Raw genomic sequence first — 19,897 nt, 5'->3', positions numbered from 1 at the left:
AGTCCTGGGGGCCACAGACCACCATCAGTCCTGGGGGCCACAGACCATCAGTCCTGGGGGGCCACAGACCATCATCAGTCCTGGGGGGCCACAGACCACCACCAGTCCTGGGGGCCACAGACCACCACCAGTCCTGGGGGGCCACAGACCTTCAGTCCTGGGGGCCACAGACCACCAGTCCTGGGAGCCACAGACCATCAGTCCTGGGGGCCACAGACCTTCAGTCCTGGGGGGCCACAGACCACCACCAGTCCTGGGGGCCACAGACCTTCAGTCCTGGGGGCCACAGACCACCACCAGTCCTGGGGGGCCACAGACCTTCAGTCCTGGGGGGCCACAGACCACCACCAGTCCTGGGGGCCACAGACCTTCAGTCCTGGGGGCCACAGACCACCACCAGTCCTGGGGGGCCACAGACCTTCAGTCCTGGGGGCCACAGACCACCAGTCCTGGGGGCCACAGACCTTCAGTCCTGGGGGATTCAGCTTTAATGCTCTTATTTACATTATGAAATGTTTTAACATTAATTAAAACATTTGAGTGTTAAAATGCTGTAAAGAAGTGTGTCTCATACAGAAAGCGTAGATCTACTGATTATTATTTCTTATTAATTTTTAATACATTTAATAATGTAAATATGAGCATTAAAGCTCAATAACTTCCAGGTCATGTGATCATACTTGTTTTATGAGACACATCGCTTTCTTTCTTTCTTTCTTTCTTTCTTCCTTTCTTTCTTTCTTCCTTTCTTTCTTTCTTTCTTTCTTTCTTTCTTTCTTTCTTTCTTTCTTTCTTTCTTTCTTTCTTTCTTTCTTTCTTTCAAACCTCACTCCTCGTGTTTTTAAACACAGTGTTTGTACCTTGCTTTGTTGTTATTCTATGTTGGTGTTGCGTGTTCTGACAGTCAGGGAGAGAAACTCTTCTTCATTCTGCTGCTTCTGCATTTCAACCTCCTCCCTTGAAAAACAGTGGCCTTCACCAACATCTCTCTTCAAATACTTCATTTAAATACTCAAACATTTCTATTGGCACATAAGAGTTAAACACAAGCAATCATATTAGGATTAATTCAATCAATCATGATTTCAGCATCTAATTATGCCCTTTGTTTCTGAAAACTGAAAATATTCTGTTTATTTTCCAGTATATCATGAGGATCCGATATCTTCTTTAAGTCGAAGGTCAGAAAGTCTGTAAGAGAAAAGTGATAAAGGTTGGTTATTGTAAATATAAAATCCTGAATTTAATGGATGGGGACGTGATGCATTTTGTCTGAATGCATAAATTTATGTATTATTTATCGGGAATCTACATGTTTAGATTTGTTGACTGGAAGCCTGAGAGCAAACACAAGTCTGGTCTTTATTTGGGTCACAGGTAGTTCTCGGACTGATAACTGGTATAAAGAATGAAACTTAAACCGGCCAGTACAGAAACTGGACTTGTTGGCCAGTTACCATGGCAACGATGCTGTACCAGGTTTGTTCTTACAGGTGCGTATCTGAGTTACAAAGCCTAAACATGAGCAAACTCAGCTTGTAGTCACTTCTTGCTTCTGTAGCAAAGCTACACATTGGCTAACTTATAATTATCCAAATATAACACTTAAATTGTGATAATTATAAAGACAAAAAACACCAAAGCCACTTGAGTCCAACTGAAGATTTTATTGTCAATTGTCAAGTCTCTTCAACTCCGTTAAAACACCTCCAGATTTATGAATTTAATAAATGATTATTAGAATGATTTACAGAATGTACAGATCTGAAGTAAAAAAACAAACAAATAAAATGACAGAACATCAGAAGCGTCATGTCCTCTGAAAACACCTGGAAAAGAAAACAGATAGAAACCGGGTCATTGAACTACAATTACAAGTTCTTCACCTAAACATGTGCAAAACATCTGTTACACTTAATTATAGTGAAATACAATAAGCCATAACTAGTATGTTAGGAATAAATGTTTAAATAAAATGTGACAATGATTTTAAAACTGACTTTGTGACTGATTTTGCATGTATTTTATCCTTAAATTTTCAGTTAGACTAGAACCACTTTGAGAACATTTGATTTGATTTGAAATCATTTAGTGTTTAACCTGTTATGTTGTTGGTCAAATTGACCCATTTCAAAGTAAAAAAAACAATAAAAAAATAGCTTAAAGTATTTTTTCGGAATGAAATTTCTTCTGCTTGGCTTAATACATGTTATTAAAATGGTTCATTTCACATATTTGCATGTTTATATTACATATATACTGTTTGGGTCAATCTGACCCTGAACAGAAGAGCTGACTCGTTAATTTATCAACATCACTCCATAAAACAAAAAAAAGAAAAATGTAAAATAAAGTGTCATGTAAAACTGTTGTGTTTTATATGTAGGTCTTTCCAATGTACATTAAAAAGTTTTAATGTACATTTATTGTGAAAAGTGACTGATCTGTGAGAGGTAAAGAACACCACTGCACTAAGTATTGATTGATGGTTAGAAATGGAGTTAATAATGAAATATAAACAATGTTTATTGGGATTTTATTGGTTTTTGACTCCTTTGGATAATTAAACATGCCCTGGGTCAAACTGACCCACAAACACTATTTCTGTTCCTGAGAAATAAACAAACTTAAACTACACTGTGGGGAATATTTTACATTGTACCATTTTTCATACCAAGTGAAACTGTATCCAGCCAAAATGACCAAGACAACGACTCCTATCAGCGCAGCAGCAGACAGAGACCAAACCCTCAGGATGTAGGACGAACCTGGAACAGGAAAACTGTGAGGAACTGGCAACCAGCACTTTCTACATCTGGAGAAAAACACGAGTCACCCAAATAAATCCAAATCCAAAAGTCAGGATTTAAAAAAATAAATAAATAAATAATATATATATATATATATATATATATATATATATATATATATATATATATATATATATATATATATATATAGTATATACCTCTTACTTTAGCCCACAGGACACAGGAACTTTTTCGAGCCTAGGAGAGAAAACATTCAGGTAATTTAACAAGTAATCTGCAAAATCTATCACAGATGCAAGCCAGTTCATTTTTATTCTTCAGCGTATAGAAGTTTTTCCCACCGATTTCCACTGGCTGACAGCTCGTAAGATGATATAATAGTTCCTGCCGTTCTCCAGAGGTGCATTAAAGAAGCCTCCATAGCAGAGGCCATCCCCCACAGTGAAGTTCATCTCTGCCCCGACGTGTCGGACAGCAATCTGGGCGCTGATGTACTCTGACTTTATTTTGCTTGAGGGGTCTGAGCTCGCAGGAGTGAAACAGTCAAACATCATAATCCCCTCAACAGGAAGTACAAACACCTGGTACAGACTAAAACAATAAAAGAACGGAAAAAAAGCATGCCAGATTAATAAAGATATGTTAACACATGGATTTCTTTATACAAAATATGACTAAACACTTGTTACGTGCATGAATATAAGTCAGCCCATATCATAGCCTGTCAGATCAACAGGGAACACAGATGCTTGTTACCTTATCGGCTCCAGGGTGTCGTGTGATCTCTGTAGCTGCAACGTTGGTACAGGAGTGTCAAATTCTCTGTAGGAGACAACTGGTGCTGGAGGCACTGTGAAATGTGATTATGTAACATGTTATTATATTAATATTATGTTATTATGTATTATATAATATAATAAAATGTTACGTTATGATATGATGTACAAGTCCAGAAAGGTGATAACTTCACTTTGATGCAAAGAAACATTTTGTCAGAGTTTTCGTTTGATTCACCTGGTAAACTGGTGTTGGCAGTGATGGTGGCTGTGAATCTGGCAGTCACTGCAGTGATGGAGATGCTGTAGTTTGTGAGTGGAAGCAGGTTCAGACAGAGTTCCAGCTGCTCCGCTTTGGTGCTCAGAAACTGCTTCCGTGTTTCATGAAAAGACCTCTGGTAGTCTCTGGATCCAGTGTAAGTCACCTGGAACGGAGTACATTAAATCACCCGTCAGTATCACAAAACCATCCACAGGCAAAGATATAAAAATATATTAAAAAACAGTATGCTGTCAGAAATTGTCCCTACACAATTACATATAATATGATAATAAGGTAAAGGAATGACCAAAAGCAGAACCAGAGCAGGGGCGTCCCTGTCTACCTTTAAAAAACTCCTGAAGACCCAGATCTTCAGAGAGCATCTTCTCTCCTAGACCACATAAGTCTACTCCTCAAAGAATTGTCACTAGCACTAATAGCTCTTATTGCACTATACCTTGATTGTTTGCTTTTTACTCTTCCTGTAAGTCGCTTTGGATAAAAGCGTCTGCTAAATGACTAAATGTAAATGTAAATGTAAAAGCACCCTTTTCCTCTGCTGCCAGAGACGTAAATAATCTAAAGATAAACAGCAACAGTTACAGAAAGATGAAAAAACAACTCCTGTTACCTTGTATACTTCTGTATCCTCCTGATATTTCTCTGCTCTCCAACGCAGACATTTCTCATTGAGGATATATAGGTGATTGACAGCTGGCTTTATTTCTGTGAGAGACATGGGAATGACTTTAATATAAATCAGTAACATCACACAAGCATCAAACCTGTCCAGAGGCTTTTATTTTGTGAGGCCTGATGTTTCTGGTTAAGTTCTTACCAACCCAACGATGGTGCCACATAACAAAACTCTATTCTCAGTTATGTTTTAAGGGAAACACATTTTCTCCAGACATGGTTAGCAAAGTGAATTTAAGCAAAACTACTTGGTTAGAAAAAATTCATCCATCCATCCCGTCAAAAACAAACGTAATCCAGGAGGAAATAGAGGCTGTATCCCAAAGTCAGGGATCCTTCCTTCAGAGTCAGGTCCTCCAGAGACCAGGCCAGAGTCCTTCACTGTAATAACATTAATGTAATGTAATAACATGTAATAACTGTTGGAACAGCCTTCAGTGTGCAGGTGTGCGTCATTGCACAATGTTTTGCTTGACTTTGGGTTAGGCTTATGTTATCACATAACTTACACACATTTTGTAAGTTATGTAATAACTTATGTAATACTTATATATTTAAATGCATACTGCTCCGCCGGCGTCGCTGTTTCTACGCTCGCCATTTTTAAATCTCCCAGTAGAACGGTATGCGCAAGGCATTATGGGTAGTCGGAGCGCACGGAGGATACACACATGCATCCTTGGAGTTTGGGCAAAAGAAGGACTCTGTCCTCTGGAGGATCCTGGTCTCTGAAGGACTCTGTCCTCTGGAGGATCCTGGTCTCTGAAGGACTCTGTCCTCTGGAGGATCCTGGTCTCTGAAGGACTCTGTCCTCTGGAGGATCCTGGTCTCTGGAGGATCCTGGTCTCTGAAGGATCCTGGTCTCTGAAGGACTCTGTCCTCTGGAGGATCCTGGTCTCTGGAGGACTCTGCCCTCTGGAGGATCCTGGTCTCTGAAGGACTCTGTCCTCTGGAGGATCCTGGTCTCTGGAGGACTCTGTCCTCTGGAGGATCCTGGTCTCTGGAGGACTCTGCCCTCTGGAGGATCCTGGTCTCTGAAGGACTCTGTCCTCTGGAGGATCCTGGTCTCTGAAGGACTCTGTCCTCTGGAGGATCCTGGTCTCTGGAGGACTCTGTCCTCTGGAGGATCCTGGTCTCTGAAGGACTCTGTCCTCTGGAGGATCCTGGTCTCTGAAGGACTCTGTCCTCTGGAGGATCCTGGTCTCTGGAGGATCCTGGTCTCTGGAGGATCCTGGTCTCTGAAGGATCCTGGTCTCTGAAGGACTCTGTCCTCTGGAGGATCCTGGTCTCTGGAGGACTCTGCCCTCTGGAGGATCCTGGTCTCTGAAGGACTCTGTCCTCTGGAGGATCCTGGTCTCTGAAGGACTCTGTCCTCTGGAGGATCCTGGTCTCTGAAGGATCCTGGTCTCTGAAGGATCCTGGTCTCTGGAGGATCCTGGTCTCTGAAGGATCCTGGTCTCTGGAGGATCCTGGTCTCTGGAGGATCCTGGTCTCTGGAGGATCCTGGTCTCTGAAGGATCCTGGTCTCTGGAGGACCCTGTCCTCTGGAGGATCCTGGTCTCTGAAGGACTCTGTCCTCTGGAGGATCCTGGTCTCTGGAGGATCCTGGTCTCTGGAGGACCCTGTCCTCTGAAGGATCCTGGTCTCTGAAGGACTCTGTCCTCTGGAGGATCCTGGTCTCTGAAGGACTCTGTCCTCTGGAGGATCCTGGTCTCTGGAGGATCCTGGTCTCTGAAGGACCCTGTCCTCTGGAGGATCCTGGTCTCTGAAGGGCTCTGTCCTCTGGAGGATCCTGGTCTCTGAAGGACTCTGTCCTCTGGAGGATCCTGGTCTCTGAAGGACTCTGTCCTCTGGAGGATCCTGGTCTCTGAAGGACCCTGTCCTCTGGAGGATCCTGGTCTCTGAAGGGCTCTGTCCTCTGGAGGATCCTGGACGTTGGGACAGTCCTTCAGCTGTCTGACGTAGGATCCTTCAGATTCAGTTTGAGGATCCTTCCTTGACTTTGGGATACAGCTACTTCCTCCACTGTTGATGCAGTTGGACTCACCTGTGCACCTGAGTGAGGCTCTCTGCCAGCGCCCTGAGCTGCCACACACAGACCGGTTGCTGCCCCTCCAGCTGTGGTATCCCTCCACACAGCGGTGGATCACAACACTCCTGTTATGCCACACCACCTCTGATTTGGCAAGCAACGGTATCCTGCCACATTTAGCTAGAAATCAATAACACTGAATGGTTAGATAATTGATTGCTTGTATTTTGAGGCTTTATAAGCAAGAATATATACAAGATATTGAAGGATAGGGATATTTAGCTTAGCTTAGGACTTAACTGAAGTGTTAAAACCATTATTTGTTATGAAAACATTTATATTAAAGAGTGGAAGTTGTCCATCCTGACTTCCTGTGTTTTGACACTCTGGGATGAGGGCTGTCTGATGTAGCTACATGTGGTGTAGTGATGTGGTTGGTATGTCTACATGTTCACGAGAACATTAAGATAGTTGGGTTGGCTACTGCCGTCACCATCCTAAATTGACCAATCCTGAAAAAGTCCAACCTGCGGTCAGGGTCCACACCCAGAAGATAACTGTGAATAGAGGAACTTGTTGGTACTCTGACTGGTGATCATGGACACAGCAGAGTCCAGCTGCTCGTTGCATTTGGCTATTCTTTCTTCCAATAAATGGTAAACTGTATTCAGTTGTTTTGAGTTTTTTGTAAAAAAAAAAAAACAAGTCTAGAACAAAAGAACCGGGGCGGGGGAGTGCTGGAGGCTCCAACAATCTCCCACATGTCTATCTTTGTTTGGGTTGCCAATGAAAGAGTCACTGCTAAGTGAAGTCAAATCAATGATATGCAACATGTTGTGTCATCATCATTTCATCAATGTACCAGCACAACCTGGGGAAATGTGATAAATGATTTGCTAATTTACCAGAAAACCTGCAACATAGTACAGCACATAGAACCCAAGCAGTAATAAACAAGGGAGCCTTTAACACAACTGTAACATATAGAGCTGTGCAAGTTTGAAATCACAAATAATCACTTACACAGTGGAATAGATGTATGTTCACTGTACCTTTGCACTTCACAGATACTTTCCACCACTGTCCTGATTGTAAACATGTCGAAATATTATTTCCACTCTCCTGGTAAAATCCATCTGTACACTCATACAGCACCACACTGCCCGGTCTACTGGTGCCGTCCCACAGCAAGTTAGTTTGGGGGAGGGTTAGTGGGGGACCACAGCTTATTTCTGCACACAGACATGAATTAGCACAGACTGTGTGCTAATAACAGGCATCACATACATCCGATAGAAATCACAAATAGCACGGTGAAATCCTCCATGACAGCTCAACAGGAGATGAAAGTAGCAGTTTATATCTTCTGTGTGCATATTATACTCAGTTCATAGAGTATGGCACTGGCACCATTCTACATATCAATCCTCAACTATTTACAAAGCATGGGAACCACTTATAGCGACCACGTTTGTCTGGGTCAAATTGATGATTATTATAACTGAACTATTTTGTTTTTCTTTACCTGTCATGAAGATAAACATAGAGAGAACGGGGTTGCTCCGCCTCCTGACAAAGTTTGGCTGCTACATCGTGTTTTTGCAGTTTGTAATGGATATATAAAAATAATTTGAAAATCGGAATGAAATGATTTCAGTGTGCAGCTCTTCCAGACTTTTCAGATGGATTTGGAAATCACAGTCTCCTAGTGGAACGAGTCATTTCCATCTGCTCAACTAAGTCCCAGTAAGAAAACAAATAAGCCTTTTTCCCAGAATGTCAAACTTTCATTACTTTGAAAATTGTTTCAAATATTCTTAAAACAGTAAGCAGTAATTCATCAATATATCTGTCATCAAACCTTCACACCATAGATCAATATCCTCCCACAGTCCATTCTCTCCACATACTGAGTAGTTTCTCAGGCTCCTTGTGTAATATCCTTCCTCACACTGGTAATACACCCCACTGCCAACGTGTGATGTGCCATCCCACAGAATGCCAGTATGAGGTTTAAAAACGGGTGCATGACAATTGATTTCTACAACAAAAAGACAAGCAAGTCATTGTAGATGTGGACACGTTAAAAGTTTCTAGATGCAGTTTAATAATGAGAGTAACATCCATTCTGTTCAATTACAGCATGTACATTATTGTGTATTTCTGACATTTGAGAGGATTTAATTTAATACTGTTATATGAAGCAGGCAACCCGATACTATAGATGAATATGAGTATCACCTTGACAGAGCGGAGAGGCTCCCTCCCATTCTCCACCAGCAGTACAAACTGACACATTCCCCTCTCCAACACTGTGGTAGCCAGAGTTACACTGATAAACCACCTGAGAGCCCACAGTGGATGTATTATCCCACAGCATGATTGAATGAGGGATTGAAGGGGGCACACCACAGTCAACTTCTACAAGGATGAAAATTGCAATATTAAATTGAGTAAAACAGTTATTATTGACTCAGGACAACAGCAATGGAAACAATGTCAACAACAGCTGTAACAACATTTGGAGAAAGTTGTTACCTTTGCATGAGATGTTTGGTTTTGTCCAGTAACCATTTGTTTTGCACAATGATATGTTATTTCCTTCACTGTGATAAAATCCTATTTCACAGTAGTAAGTCACTGTGCTTGCAGGGGTGGAACTGCCATTCCACACTTGTCCAGTGTGAGGCAGCACAGGAGGAGCCCCACAAAATATCTCTAGGACAGGAAATGATGCACACAGGTTATACAGAGTTTGATATCTTTTTTTAATTGAGTGCACATTTTATTTTTATTCTCATCACTTTGGCAAAAGTGGCAGTTATTAATTCATATACTGTAGGTGATTTCACTATATTAGCACCGCCAGGTCACTTCACTGCTTTATTTGCACTATCTCTGTTTACATCCATCCACATTAGGCCTATATTAGGCCTTCTGTATTTTTCTATATTATATATGTCATATACCACTTATACTATAGTGTGTATATCTCTGCATATATTCAAATATATATTCATTGATGTTCATACTACTATATGCAACGTATTTAACCTATTTAACATGCTTAAATATATGCTCTCCAATGTGTAATATCCGTCAATATCCGTGAAATACAAAGTACCAAACAAACAAACAGAAATATATATTAATAATGAATGCCAAATAGCAGAAATGTATGTATAGAATGTGTACAGAATGTATGTATATGTCTTATTTTTTATATTCTTATTCTGTCTTCTATGTGTTTGTATCTTGAGCTGCTGTGACAATTACATTTCCCTACTGCGGGATAAATAAAGTCATATCTTATCCTATCTTATCCTATCTTATCTTACCTAACTTATCTTATCTTATCTTATCTTATATGTTACATACACTTTTAGTTAAATGCACAATGAGTAGGATTTGTCTGTTGCATTTTGTAAACGAACATTCAAAGTTGGCCCCTCCTTATCAGCTCAACACCATCAGAAGTGCTTATCCTCACACCCTGCAAGCATTGGCTGGCTGCTGTTACCAATGGCTGATGCCCAAAAATGTCCCGAACGCGTTATTATGGATCCAACTGAATTTCTTAACAAGACGCACCCTGCACGGCTATGATTGGTCAGGGCGGTCCCTTACGTCTAAGTGGCTTAACCAAGTGAGTTGCAAACTATTGACTTAGGGGTAACGGTAACTTTTAGGATTAGGGTTAACATATAATTTCCATTACACATGAGGTCTCATGCTGTTAGGTTTACCCATCAAAATGACCATCCTAAGGTTAGGGGAAAAGAGGTCAGGCATGAAAAACACGACTTCAGGACATAACTTCCATCAACGGGACACAAATGTTCATCTGCTTTGATCCGCCCGACTGGTGACATATACGACATTTAACTGTTGTGATCGGACCACAGGTAAATCTTGGGTTCATTTGTGAATTTGAACTGATTTGGATTAAATGCAGCAGCATTTACATCCACCTCCATCTTGGCTCTTTGATAAGAAACAACCAAGCATCTCCCCTCCATTTTGGGGCATCTAGCAAGGAACAGCCAGATGTTTCTGTCCCATGACACCATCGTTTACAACCCCGATCTTCCCTGCACACTGAGGTTGCATTCATGAATGCAAAGCTCATGCAACTGCCAGAGAAAGCTTCATCAGACAACAAGGACGAACCAGCAACTTAATTTGCAAGACAGCAAGTTATTAAAACTTAGCCTGAAACTAAACTTCCGTCCACGTCCTCCATCGAAAAGGATTTCTCCGGCTTTTCCAACTGGACTGTGGGTAATGTAACTGGGCTTAGAAAAGCAATCAGCAAGGACTTTAAGTACAAAGGATTTGACCTGTAATTAATGATTTGGTTTATATGTGTGTTTTAAGTATATTTGTTGTGATATTCACGTCGCTACATCATTCAACGTTGTATGTTAATCTTGCTTCATACAGACAGTCAGTTTTATATTTACTAATCTTTGATTTGCTGATTTACACATAATATATTTTAAATTGGCTGTAACAGAGACACAGTTTTGTAGCAGCTCACACAGCCACAAGGCCTAGTCTCCCCTCACAGCACAAGTTTCCACTTCTGTGTCAAGAATTCACAATTCCTTCAACCACTATTAAATATTAATATGGTATTTTGATTATAATTATATTCATTACTATTAATTAGTGTTCCAATTGATTTATGAGACTGATTTAGGTGAATTGGTTATATTTTTCTGTTTTACAGTTTGTGCCCCAACAAGCTATGACTTAGAGTAAATCAAGTCATATCATTTATTATAATTATTCATTATTTATGATAATTATTAATAATTCGTATAGCCATCTAACAACACTTTTGACTCACACAGGTGTTGCTCAGGTTCATCCTTACATATTTGGTATCCTTATGGGAGGGATAGCATTTATGATAACGCCCTTTTATTTACATATTTGACGCCCTGTGTGAGGTATCATTTGTTCATAAAAGAGGCATTCTTAATTCCCAACTTAACATAATGTTTCTTCCTCACAGAAAACAACATTTTGTGGAATACCTAGGAATTCCAGTAAATTAATTTTCTTGAAAATCACCCCAACACACTTAAGTAGGTCATAAGTGAAGATTGAGAGGGATTATTTTTTATGAGTCTAAATTCTTTTTAAGGGAAAATCTTACTAATTTGTCTCACAAGTCATGAGCATATGCTATAAATAATTTCCTACTAATCACCTCATATTTAGCAAGACAGATTTGACAAAGTTTTCAGAAAAAAAAGACGATTTCAGAAAGTATTTGAATTACCTTGACACGACAGAGTTGGTAGAGTCCACTGACCAACTTCATTACAGATTGATAAATTATGTCCCCCTTTGTTATAAAAGCCCTCTTTACAAACATAGAGCACCGTGCTGCCAGGGGTTGAACTACTGTCCCACACCTGCTCAGTGAATTCAATTGTTGGAGGACTTCCACACAAGGTCTCTACAAGGAATATGTGACATGAACATTAGGGTTAATACACTTCCAGTTTACCTAACTCAGGAAGTTAAAGTGCAAGGAGGAAAAATAAAACTCAAAATGCATTGAATACATTTGTTCTTTCATTATCAGTGAAATTTTAATTATATTCAACAACCTCAACCCCCGGAAGAAGTATCTTAAATAATGTGATAAAACTTTGACTGTACCTTGACAAAGCACAGACTGTGTCTCCCACTGTCCAGCAGCAGTACACACGGCCACATTGCCAGTTCCAACATTATGATATCCAGGCTTACACTTATAAAGCACCTTGGTGCCCATCCGTTTGCTCTTATTCCACAGCATATGAGAGTGAGGGAGAGATGGGGGAGAGCCACAATCAACCTCTGAGGGCCAAAGCAGTGACATTGGGACATGAAACAGTGTTCACTGAAAGAGGAACTCTGTCCGGCTGATCGGTTTAATAATCCCTGTGCTCCTGAAACTGGTTCAAATACTGAATTGAAGATTCATTATATTATTATGCCTGTAAGGTTTAAAACACTGGTTCATAATGTTTCAAGTCTGTCTTAAAGCAATAGTCAGGTGAAAATATAAACATTCAAACAGGTTTTGGTTCTGTTTGTTTGTAATTGTTTGCAATTATATTACATTATCTTACTTTATTATGTTATTGTCTAATGGTGCTGGATGATAAACCCAATATAATGCATTACTACTCATTACTTTGAATATCTATCTATCTATCTATCTATCTATCTATCTATCTATCTATCTATCTATCTATCTATCTATCTATCTATCTATCTATCTATCTATCTATCTATCTATCTATCTATCTATCTATCTATCAAAGTTTCTCTAGAACATTAAATATTAATGACTTAGTGAGCACATCAACATAAAAATATTAGGATCAGTAGATTTAATGAAATTCATTCAGAGGACTTTACCAAATTACCGTTTAGATACTTTAAGGTGGACTGAAAAACAGCTAGTATGAATAAAAATACTTATTACAATTTTTATTATCATATAATTTATCAAGATAAATGTGAAAATGCATTGAGATAAAAAGACAAACAATCAAATAAACACACTTATAGATTATGAATGTTACAAGTAAGTAAAAAAAAGTTAAAATGTGCTGAGAAATGATCATGAATAGCTATAGAATGCTAGAAGAAGAAATAAAAGCCTTGAAGAAAGGTTTTGTTACCGTCACAGATCATGGTGGGTCCTCTCCACAGTCCATCAGCTCCACACTGGGAGCTGTTGCCTCCACTCCTCCACACAAAGCCTTCATCACAGACAAACATGGCCACACTGCTGTATGTGGTCCCTGTGACGGACAGCAGCACGGTGTCCTCCACTGAGGCAGGCTGGCCACAGTCAACCACTGTGTGGGACAGGAACATGCAGAAGTCAAGATGAGAACCAGCTGCTCACCCACTGTCCACACCATCTTCATTAGATCCAGCAGGAACCAGTCAGGACCAACACACACTCATATGGAAGATATGGTCCGATTTTTATTTTCTAAAACTATCTAAACAGTTTTACACCTAAAACAAAAATTGAACTGAGGTTCTGCATTTAAGAGACCATTGAAAGGGACAAGTCCTCGGAGAGTCTAGCTCCATCCCGGTCGAGATTACTTGCTCAACGGAGTGCACAGAGACCAACAGCTGGCAGAGCGGAGTCACAAGAGGAAGCAGAAGGTTAGCCAGGATACAGGCCAGGCTTTGAGCTGCTCTGAATAAAGCTGCTGGTCTCTCTTATCAACGAGCAGGACACCATGGGACTGCAGAAGACCAGCCCTGCACACAGTGCTGCATTATGACAGTAACAGTCAGTCTGGCTGCAAGACAACATCACTGACTTAGCTTGGTCATGGAGTAATCTACAGACCCCACACCTGACTCTGAATCGCATCACCTGTGCTTTCTCTCTGCTGGACTGTTGGTCTCTGTACACTCACAAGTACTCTCCACTGGGATGGAGATCGACTCTATGGGGACCCAGTCACTGTCTCCTAAATGCAGAATTACAGTAAAGGTGTAGGTCTTAATTTTAATTTGTTCATTATAATTTTTGAGCTTATGCAAGGTTTATTGTGTAACTGTAACATTACACAGTCTTGAATAGTTTCCTCCTGGTGTATCATCACTTCAATTAGTAAATCAAGGTGGCATGCTGCCCCCTATTATTAGGAACATGTGGCAAGGAATAACACATTGCCTGCACATTGTCTGTGAAGTGGAACTGGGTTAGACTGTACTTGTTAATTAAGGTGTGTCTCTGGAGTTTTGTGTGCAGTAACACAGATAAAATACACTGTAGGAACGTATTATCTGTTTGAAAGTGCATCTAGCATACTGCCCCATGCTTGATTGTCCCAAATCCATAATAATTCTAAGATTTTCCGTATCTCGTGTGTCCATTTTCATGATGGAAAGTGACAAAATGTAATATATTCAGAACTGTCAGTATGTGTATCCAAATCCCATTAATGCAGTTTTACCTTTACAGGAAGCTTTGTCTCTGTGAGGGTGGAAGGGCTCTGCTCCGTTTTGGACTTGATATCCCAGCTGGCAGCTGCATTCAAAACTGCCCACAAGATTCCTGCATTGACCTCCTTCTCCACACAGGCCCGTGATCCTGCACTCATCGATGTCTGCATAACCAATGGTAAAACTTTAAACTTTATGCTGTCATCATTAGGCCTATTCCCCTTCTGCAGTGCTATACCTAGTGTTAAATAAACTAAACTAAACTCACCCTGGCAGCTTGTTCCATCGTTTGGGATGAAGACGGGCATGTTGTTAGAAGGACTGTAGCCAGACATGCAAGTACAGTAGTAGCTGCCAAGTGTGTTATGGCAGGTGGTGTGAGGCCCACAGATCCTATCGGTGTGACACTCATCTTTATCTGGAAGAAAAAGTGTTTAATACACTGCAACATAGAAGAGAAGGAGTCATTAACGTTCCACCTGTGCTTTTTCCTACTTCTTGTCTGGGAAAAGGTCCATCATGTGGATTTAATATGACATCTTTTATAAACATTAAAGTTTCATGTTCTTTAATATGTGCACAGCAGTTACAAGAAGAAGTCATTTATGATGAAAATGTTGCATTAATAATGCTCATTACGTGGTGTCAGAAACTAAAAAATCCCAATAAATGTTGTTTATAATTCATTAATAACTCCATTAATAACCATCTCAATCAATATTTAGTGCAGTGGTGATCCTCCACAGATCAGGTTCAATGAGGATAATTCACTCGTTTTTTTTTTTTTTAAATGCATGTTAAAATTTTTTTTTATGTACATTGGGAAGACCTACATATAAAATACAATAGTTTTACATTAGATTGATTGATTTGTCTCAAATTTTATTTTACATTTTTAAATGTTTTTTATGAAAAAATACTTTCACCTATTTTTTTTCAATTTTAAAACTTTGAAATGGATCAATTTGAAAAGGAAAAGTCATGGAAGTAAATGAAAATGAAAATGTAAGTGGAAGTAGCCTCTTGGTATGAAAACTACTACGACTCCACTGGTTGCAAAAAGTATTCCGACTGTCTAAAAGTCTATGGGAAACTTTTTTAAATTATTATTACCTCGGTAGAAATTCTTCTCATGATTATATGGTCTTAATTGCTGGTTTTGTCAGTGAACACACTGTGAAAGTGTCAAAGTTCTGAGACGAAAACACAGAAACCTTCCCAAAACAACTTCATGACTATTTAATTGCACACCGTGCCATGGAAATGCATTGCTGCATCTATATCCTGATCAGTAGGTTGTCATGGTAATGACTTGTCAATCACGGGATAGCCACACCCCAAAGCATGCACTACTTTATTGTCTAGTTTTACTTAAATGGGACCATCATTTACAAATTGAACATCATGCTGTAGAAGACTTGAAATTAGCATCTCAATTAAAATCAAATTAACGTGAATTACAGATGCACCTTTGATGCTAACCAAGCCAGCTATCTCACTAGCATTAGCTTATTATGGAAGATTAACACCAAACCTGAGGCTTTGAAACAATTGTAGCAGAATATATTAAATTTGTTTATTTTTTTCCTTCTATGGACTGAACCAAAACACTAAAGTTGATCCTTCTCTGTGGGTTTGCCACTATGAGCAACACCTTTCTACATAACATGAGTCTCCAGTCACATGACCACCAAATATTTGATCTATTTTTAATATAAAAATATGAATGACAAAATTAGATAAATACCTTTTTTAAATTATGAAGGCATCATTTAGATTCAGTCTGAAGTGAAGAAAATAGAGGACGAGCAAAATACATTTAGCTTCACACATTAAATAGACACACTAACAGCTTGTTCCTACCTACACAGATGGTTCTCCCATTTCCAACAAACCCGTACTTGCATTGACAAACTTTGCCAGAGTTGTCTAATTTGTCGTTACATGTGGCATTAGCGTGGCAGGAGGCACACATGTCCAGAGTGTGAACATGTGCTGGTATACCTGAGAAACAACATCCATCAGTCAATATCTTCTAAGGTTTTCCACCCATTCTTCTCCAATGTTCAGTGATATATAAAGATTAAAAAGACGATATTACAAAATCATCAAATGTGAATGATGGGACAAAAATTGTCTTCAGTATTCTCACCTGCAACGACACAGAGCAGAAAAACTACGATGGTTGCTCTGTTTCTGTCATCCATCCTCTCTGAGTCCGTCTCTCTCTTCACTTCACCAGAGAATCAGCCTCCTCGTCCCCATCTGCTTTTTTTTATTTATTACTTCCGACTTGTGGTCCATGATGATACTGAGCGGACAGGGTTAGGCAGTGAGTGGGTGAGCTGAGGTCACTGAGAAATAGCTCCTTTTCTTCTTGTAGCTGATAGTTTTGTGGCTTAATCTGTCATTCCCTGACACATTCAGTTACTCTTCACATGTGATACGCTCACTGCTTTTTCTGCTGAACTGCTCACTCATGCTGCGGTGGCTGATAACAGCTATATTTGGGACAAGGCTACTTGTTGAATGGCCTCTTACAAACATTTTGGCATTTAGAATTTTTTTGAAAGCGCATTAATATTAATGACTGGCACTGCTACTGTAGAACAAACATCTTATGAATATCATGGAGTACTCACCCTTTGTCCAATATATTTAAAGCAGTTTGTAACCCTTTTCATTAAAGGTGAATTAATAGTTCCTTTTTTCATAATCCACAATGGAACCAACCTTCCCCTTCGTCCTACCACAGGCTCTATAGTAGGTGTCAGTTGGTGTGCTGTGGGAAGGGAAGATAATGTGCTGAGCTGCTATCTTTCAGCCCAGCGTGGTCCTTTGTGGGTTATCTTTATCGCTCAAACCAACAAGCCACACACTAGTGCCTGCTGGACAGGACTGATTATCTGTCCCTCAGAGCAGAAAGACCCCAAAACTGTCAAAGATATAGCTCAGAAGAAGGCACAGCAATGGTAAATGGACTGCACTTATATAGAGACTTTCTAGTCTTTTTCTAGTGTTTTACAGACTCCAGACAGCTCATTCACACACACACACACACACACACACACACACACACACACACTGGAGGCGAGGCTACCCTAAACGGTGTCACATGCCACCATCAGGAATTCATTAATGCAGCATCAGGAGCAGTTTGGGGTTCAGTATCTGTATTCATGGTCAGGGATCAAACCACCGACCTTCTGATCTAACTGAGCCACAGCTGCCTTCATGGTGAAAAGTGCCACGCTGTATGCATGATTATATAATTGGGTGTTACTAGTAGGCTGGGAGCCAATGATTAGGAAGCATGAATGAAACACCAGTTAGTTAATGTGACTCAGTTAGGTGCTGAGTCGGGTTTTGACAGGGAAAACACTGAAAACATGACTTGAAAGTGGAAGTTAGCCTCAAACTAAAATAATCTGATTAAAAAGGTGCACCATACTTGTGTTTGATGATGTCACTCCAGAGTACAACAGAATCACGGGAGATGGTAAATAAATAAATAAAAATAAAAAGATCTGGCCTGCTATCACCAGTAGATGTACAGCTCACACAGTTTGGGGTTGGGGGCTTACATACAGGTGCCCAGTGAAGTTAAACAAAGAAATCTTATATTGATGGTCAATATTACTCAAAAACACACCTCGTGAAGTCTAACAAACTTACAGCCATTGTTAAGGCCCTTGAGAAATATAAAGACTCAGATATGTGTGAGATGTGTGAGGGCAGTGAAGTGTGCATGTGTCAAGCATGTGCATGATGTTAATGTGTAACCATGAGTAAATAAATTGCTCCATAGTGCAGGACCCAGTGCAACCTGAATCCAGATTGCAAACAGAAAGTGTACATAGGCATAACTGGACACAGAATTTGAAATATTTTTTATTTGTTGTTAGCACCTGATCATTCTAGACCTGTGTAGTCATCACACAGTCTGTCATTCAGATCTAATATTGCAGGAACATGCATTTTTTAGTATCAAAATTGTATAATAACAGATATATAGAGTTGTTTTTCAACTTGAAAATGATTTTATCTTAACCCGCATGATGAAATTCTTTCATTGTAAATCAAACAGAAAGCATTATGCCGTTCAGCATACATATATATTCTTTTTTTGTAAAAAGGGAGTGCTAAAAAATGTGGCTGACATTTGGGACAACAAAAATACATTGCTATTTGAATATTTTCTATGTATAATAATGTCTTTGTAAAATCAGTGTCAGAAAATCTGAGTAAAGGACGAATACCTCTAAATGTTTCCAGCTATTAAAGAGGAACACATTTATAAACTCAGTAGGTGGTTGTTTTTTGTCAGAGTGATCAGAACCGAGTCAGGACAGTTTGAAACGAGCTGCTCTACGGTCCTTCTTGGTCATAAAATCGTGCAGAAACAGCAGCGTTTCTCTTCATGTGTGGGCTCAACTTCCTCAGGTGGAGGAGCCAGAGATTCCTCCTTACACTCTGACACTGAGCCACTGGAGGTGGAAAACAGCCTCCCACACACTAAGTCAGCAGCTCTTCCATCCATGACTGACAAGTCTGTCACTGTTTTCTCTCTGAGAGACATGTCTCCATCATCGTCATCATCTATCAGCACAAACTCCTTGAGGTAAACCATCTCCACCCCGTGGAGGCTGTAGCTCTCTGCCGACTCGTCCATGGTGTGGACATCCACAAAGGTCAGAGTTGAAGTCTCCGTCAGTGCTTCATGTGGGTCAGTGGAGTTGTCCTCTGGCCCTGAACAGGCCTGGCTGCTGGAATCCATCATCCCTGTGGAGTTCCTCTGGTCTTTCATGGCGAATCTCTGCTCCTGGCTGTTAGAGATGATGTCTGGAACAGAGGACGTCTTGCCTGGACCATCTCGGCTGCTGAGCTGCTCTCTCCTGGTATGGGAGCCGTTTTCTACAGCATGACCGTTCCCAGGAAACAGCCTGAAAGCCACAGTTTGGTAGTCATGGTCGACCTGCACACTGCTGCTCCCTGGTGGCGAGGAGAGGGCGATGCTGGCAGCAGGGTTGCCTTTTCCTTGCTTCTTCATCTATTTCCCTTTGCTGCACTGAGACACAACAGAAACATGGAAGTTACTTCCTGACCTTGAAAAAGTATTTTGAAAAAACTGAAGCATTTATTATCTAGCTTTATCAGTGATGAAGAACACAAGGTTTGGCTAAAAACTCCAGAGAAATTGTTTTACGATAGAAAATAACAGACTTGATGTCTTTACTTTGGCACACTTGTTTCACCGTTTGGTCTCATCACAATCCTAATTGTAAGATTGTCAGACTAAAATCAATATATAATCAATAATCAATATATATACTATATTATTTTATTTCTGGTATTTAAAGAGCAGCCCCAGATGCAT

General features: G+C 40.1%; 1 protein-coding gene across 2 annotated transcripts; it reads right to left on the bottom strand.

Moving 5' to 3' along the window:
• Positions 1-1,652: 1,652 nt before the first annotated feature.
• On the bottom strand, positions 1,653-16,853 carry susd1 (sushi domain containing 1). Of its 2 annotated transcripts, XM_059337927.1 has the most exons (17): positions 16,673-16,853; positions 16,384-16,524; positions 14,789-14,938; positions 14,532-14,684; positions 13,227-13,406; positions 9,076-9,255; positions 8,779-8,958; positions 8,399-8,578; positions 7,590-7,769; positions 6,553-6,717; positions 4,441-4,535; positions 3,786-3,972; positions 3,528-3,621; positions 3,113-3,362; positions 2,969-3,008; positions 2,675-2,768; positions 1,653-1,829 (listed from the first exon to the last, which is right to left on the bottom strand). In XM_059337927.1, exons 1-17 carry the CDS (start codon positions 16,725-16,727, stop codon positions 1,811-1,813), a joined length of 2,343 nt encoding a protein of 780 aa, XP_059193910.1. In that variant the 5' UTR covers positions 16,728-16,853; the 3' UTR covers positions 1,653-1,810. The 2 variants fall into 2 exon arrangements, with proteins under 2 accessions (XP_059193910.1, XP_059193911.1); XM_059337928.1 differs by lacking the exons at positions 7,590-7,769; positions 8,399-8,578; positions 8,779-8,958; positions 9,076-9,255.
• Between the last annotated feature and the right edge of the window lie 3,044 nt (positions 16,854-19,897).

Source organism: Centropristis striata, chromosome 7 (assembly GCF_030273125.1).
Source record: "Centropristis striata isolate RG_2023a ecotype Rhode Island chromosome 7, C.striata_1.0, whole genome shotgun sequence".
Classification (NCBI taxonomy): domain Eukaryota; kingdom Metazoa; phylum Chordata; class Actinopteri; order Perciformes; family Serranidae; genus Centropristis; species Centropristis striata.
The sequence above is the reverse complement of the archived record's forward strand: the minus strand, read 5'-3'. Positions and strand labels throughout refer to the sequence as shown.

Excerpts from the sequence above, each read along its gene's own strand:
- susd1 (XM_059337927.1), bottom strand. The coding sequence starts at position 16,727 with ATGGATGACAGAAACAGAGCAACCATCGTAGTTTTTCTGCTCTGTGTC. Across the intron at positions 14,685-14,788 it reads CGATGGAACAAGCTGCCAGG|ACATCGATGAGTGCAGGATC; the intron begins GTGAGTTTAGTT and ends TTGGTTATGCAG. Across the intron at positions 8,579-8,778 it reads AGCCTCTCCGCTCTGTCAAG|AAATCAATTGTCATGCACCC; the intron begins GTGATACTCATA and ends TTTTTGTTGTAG.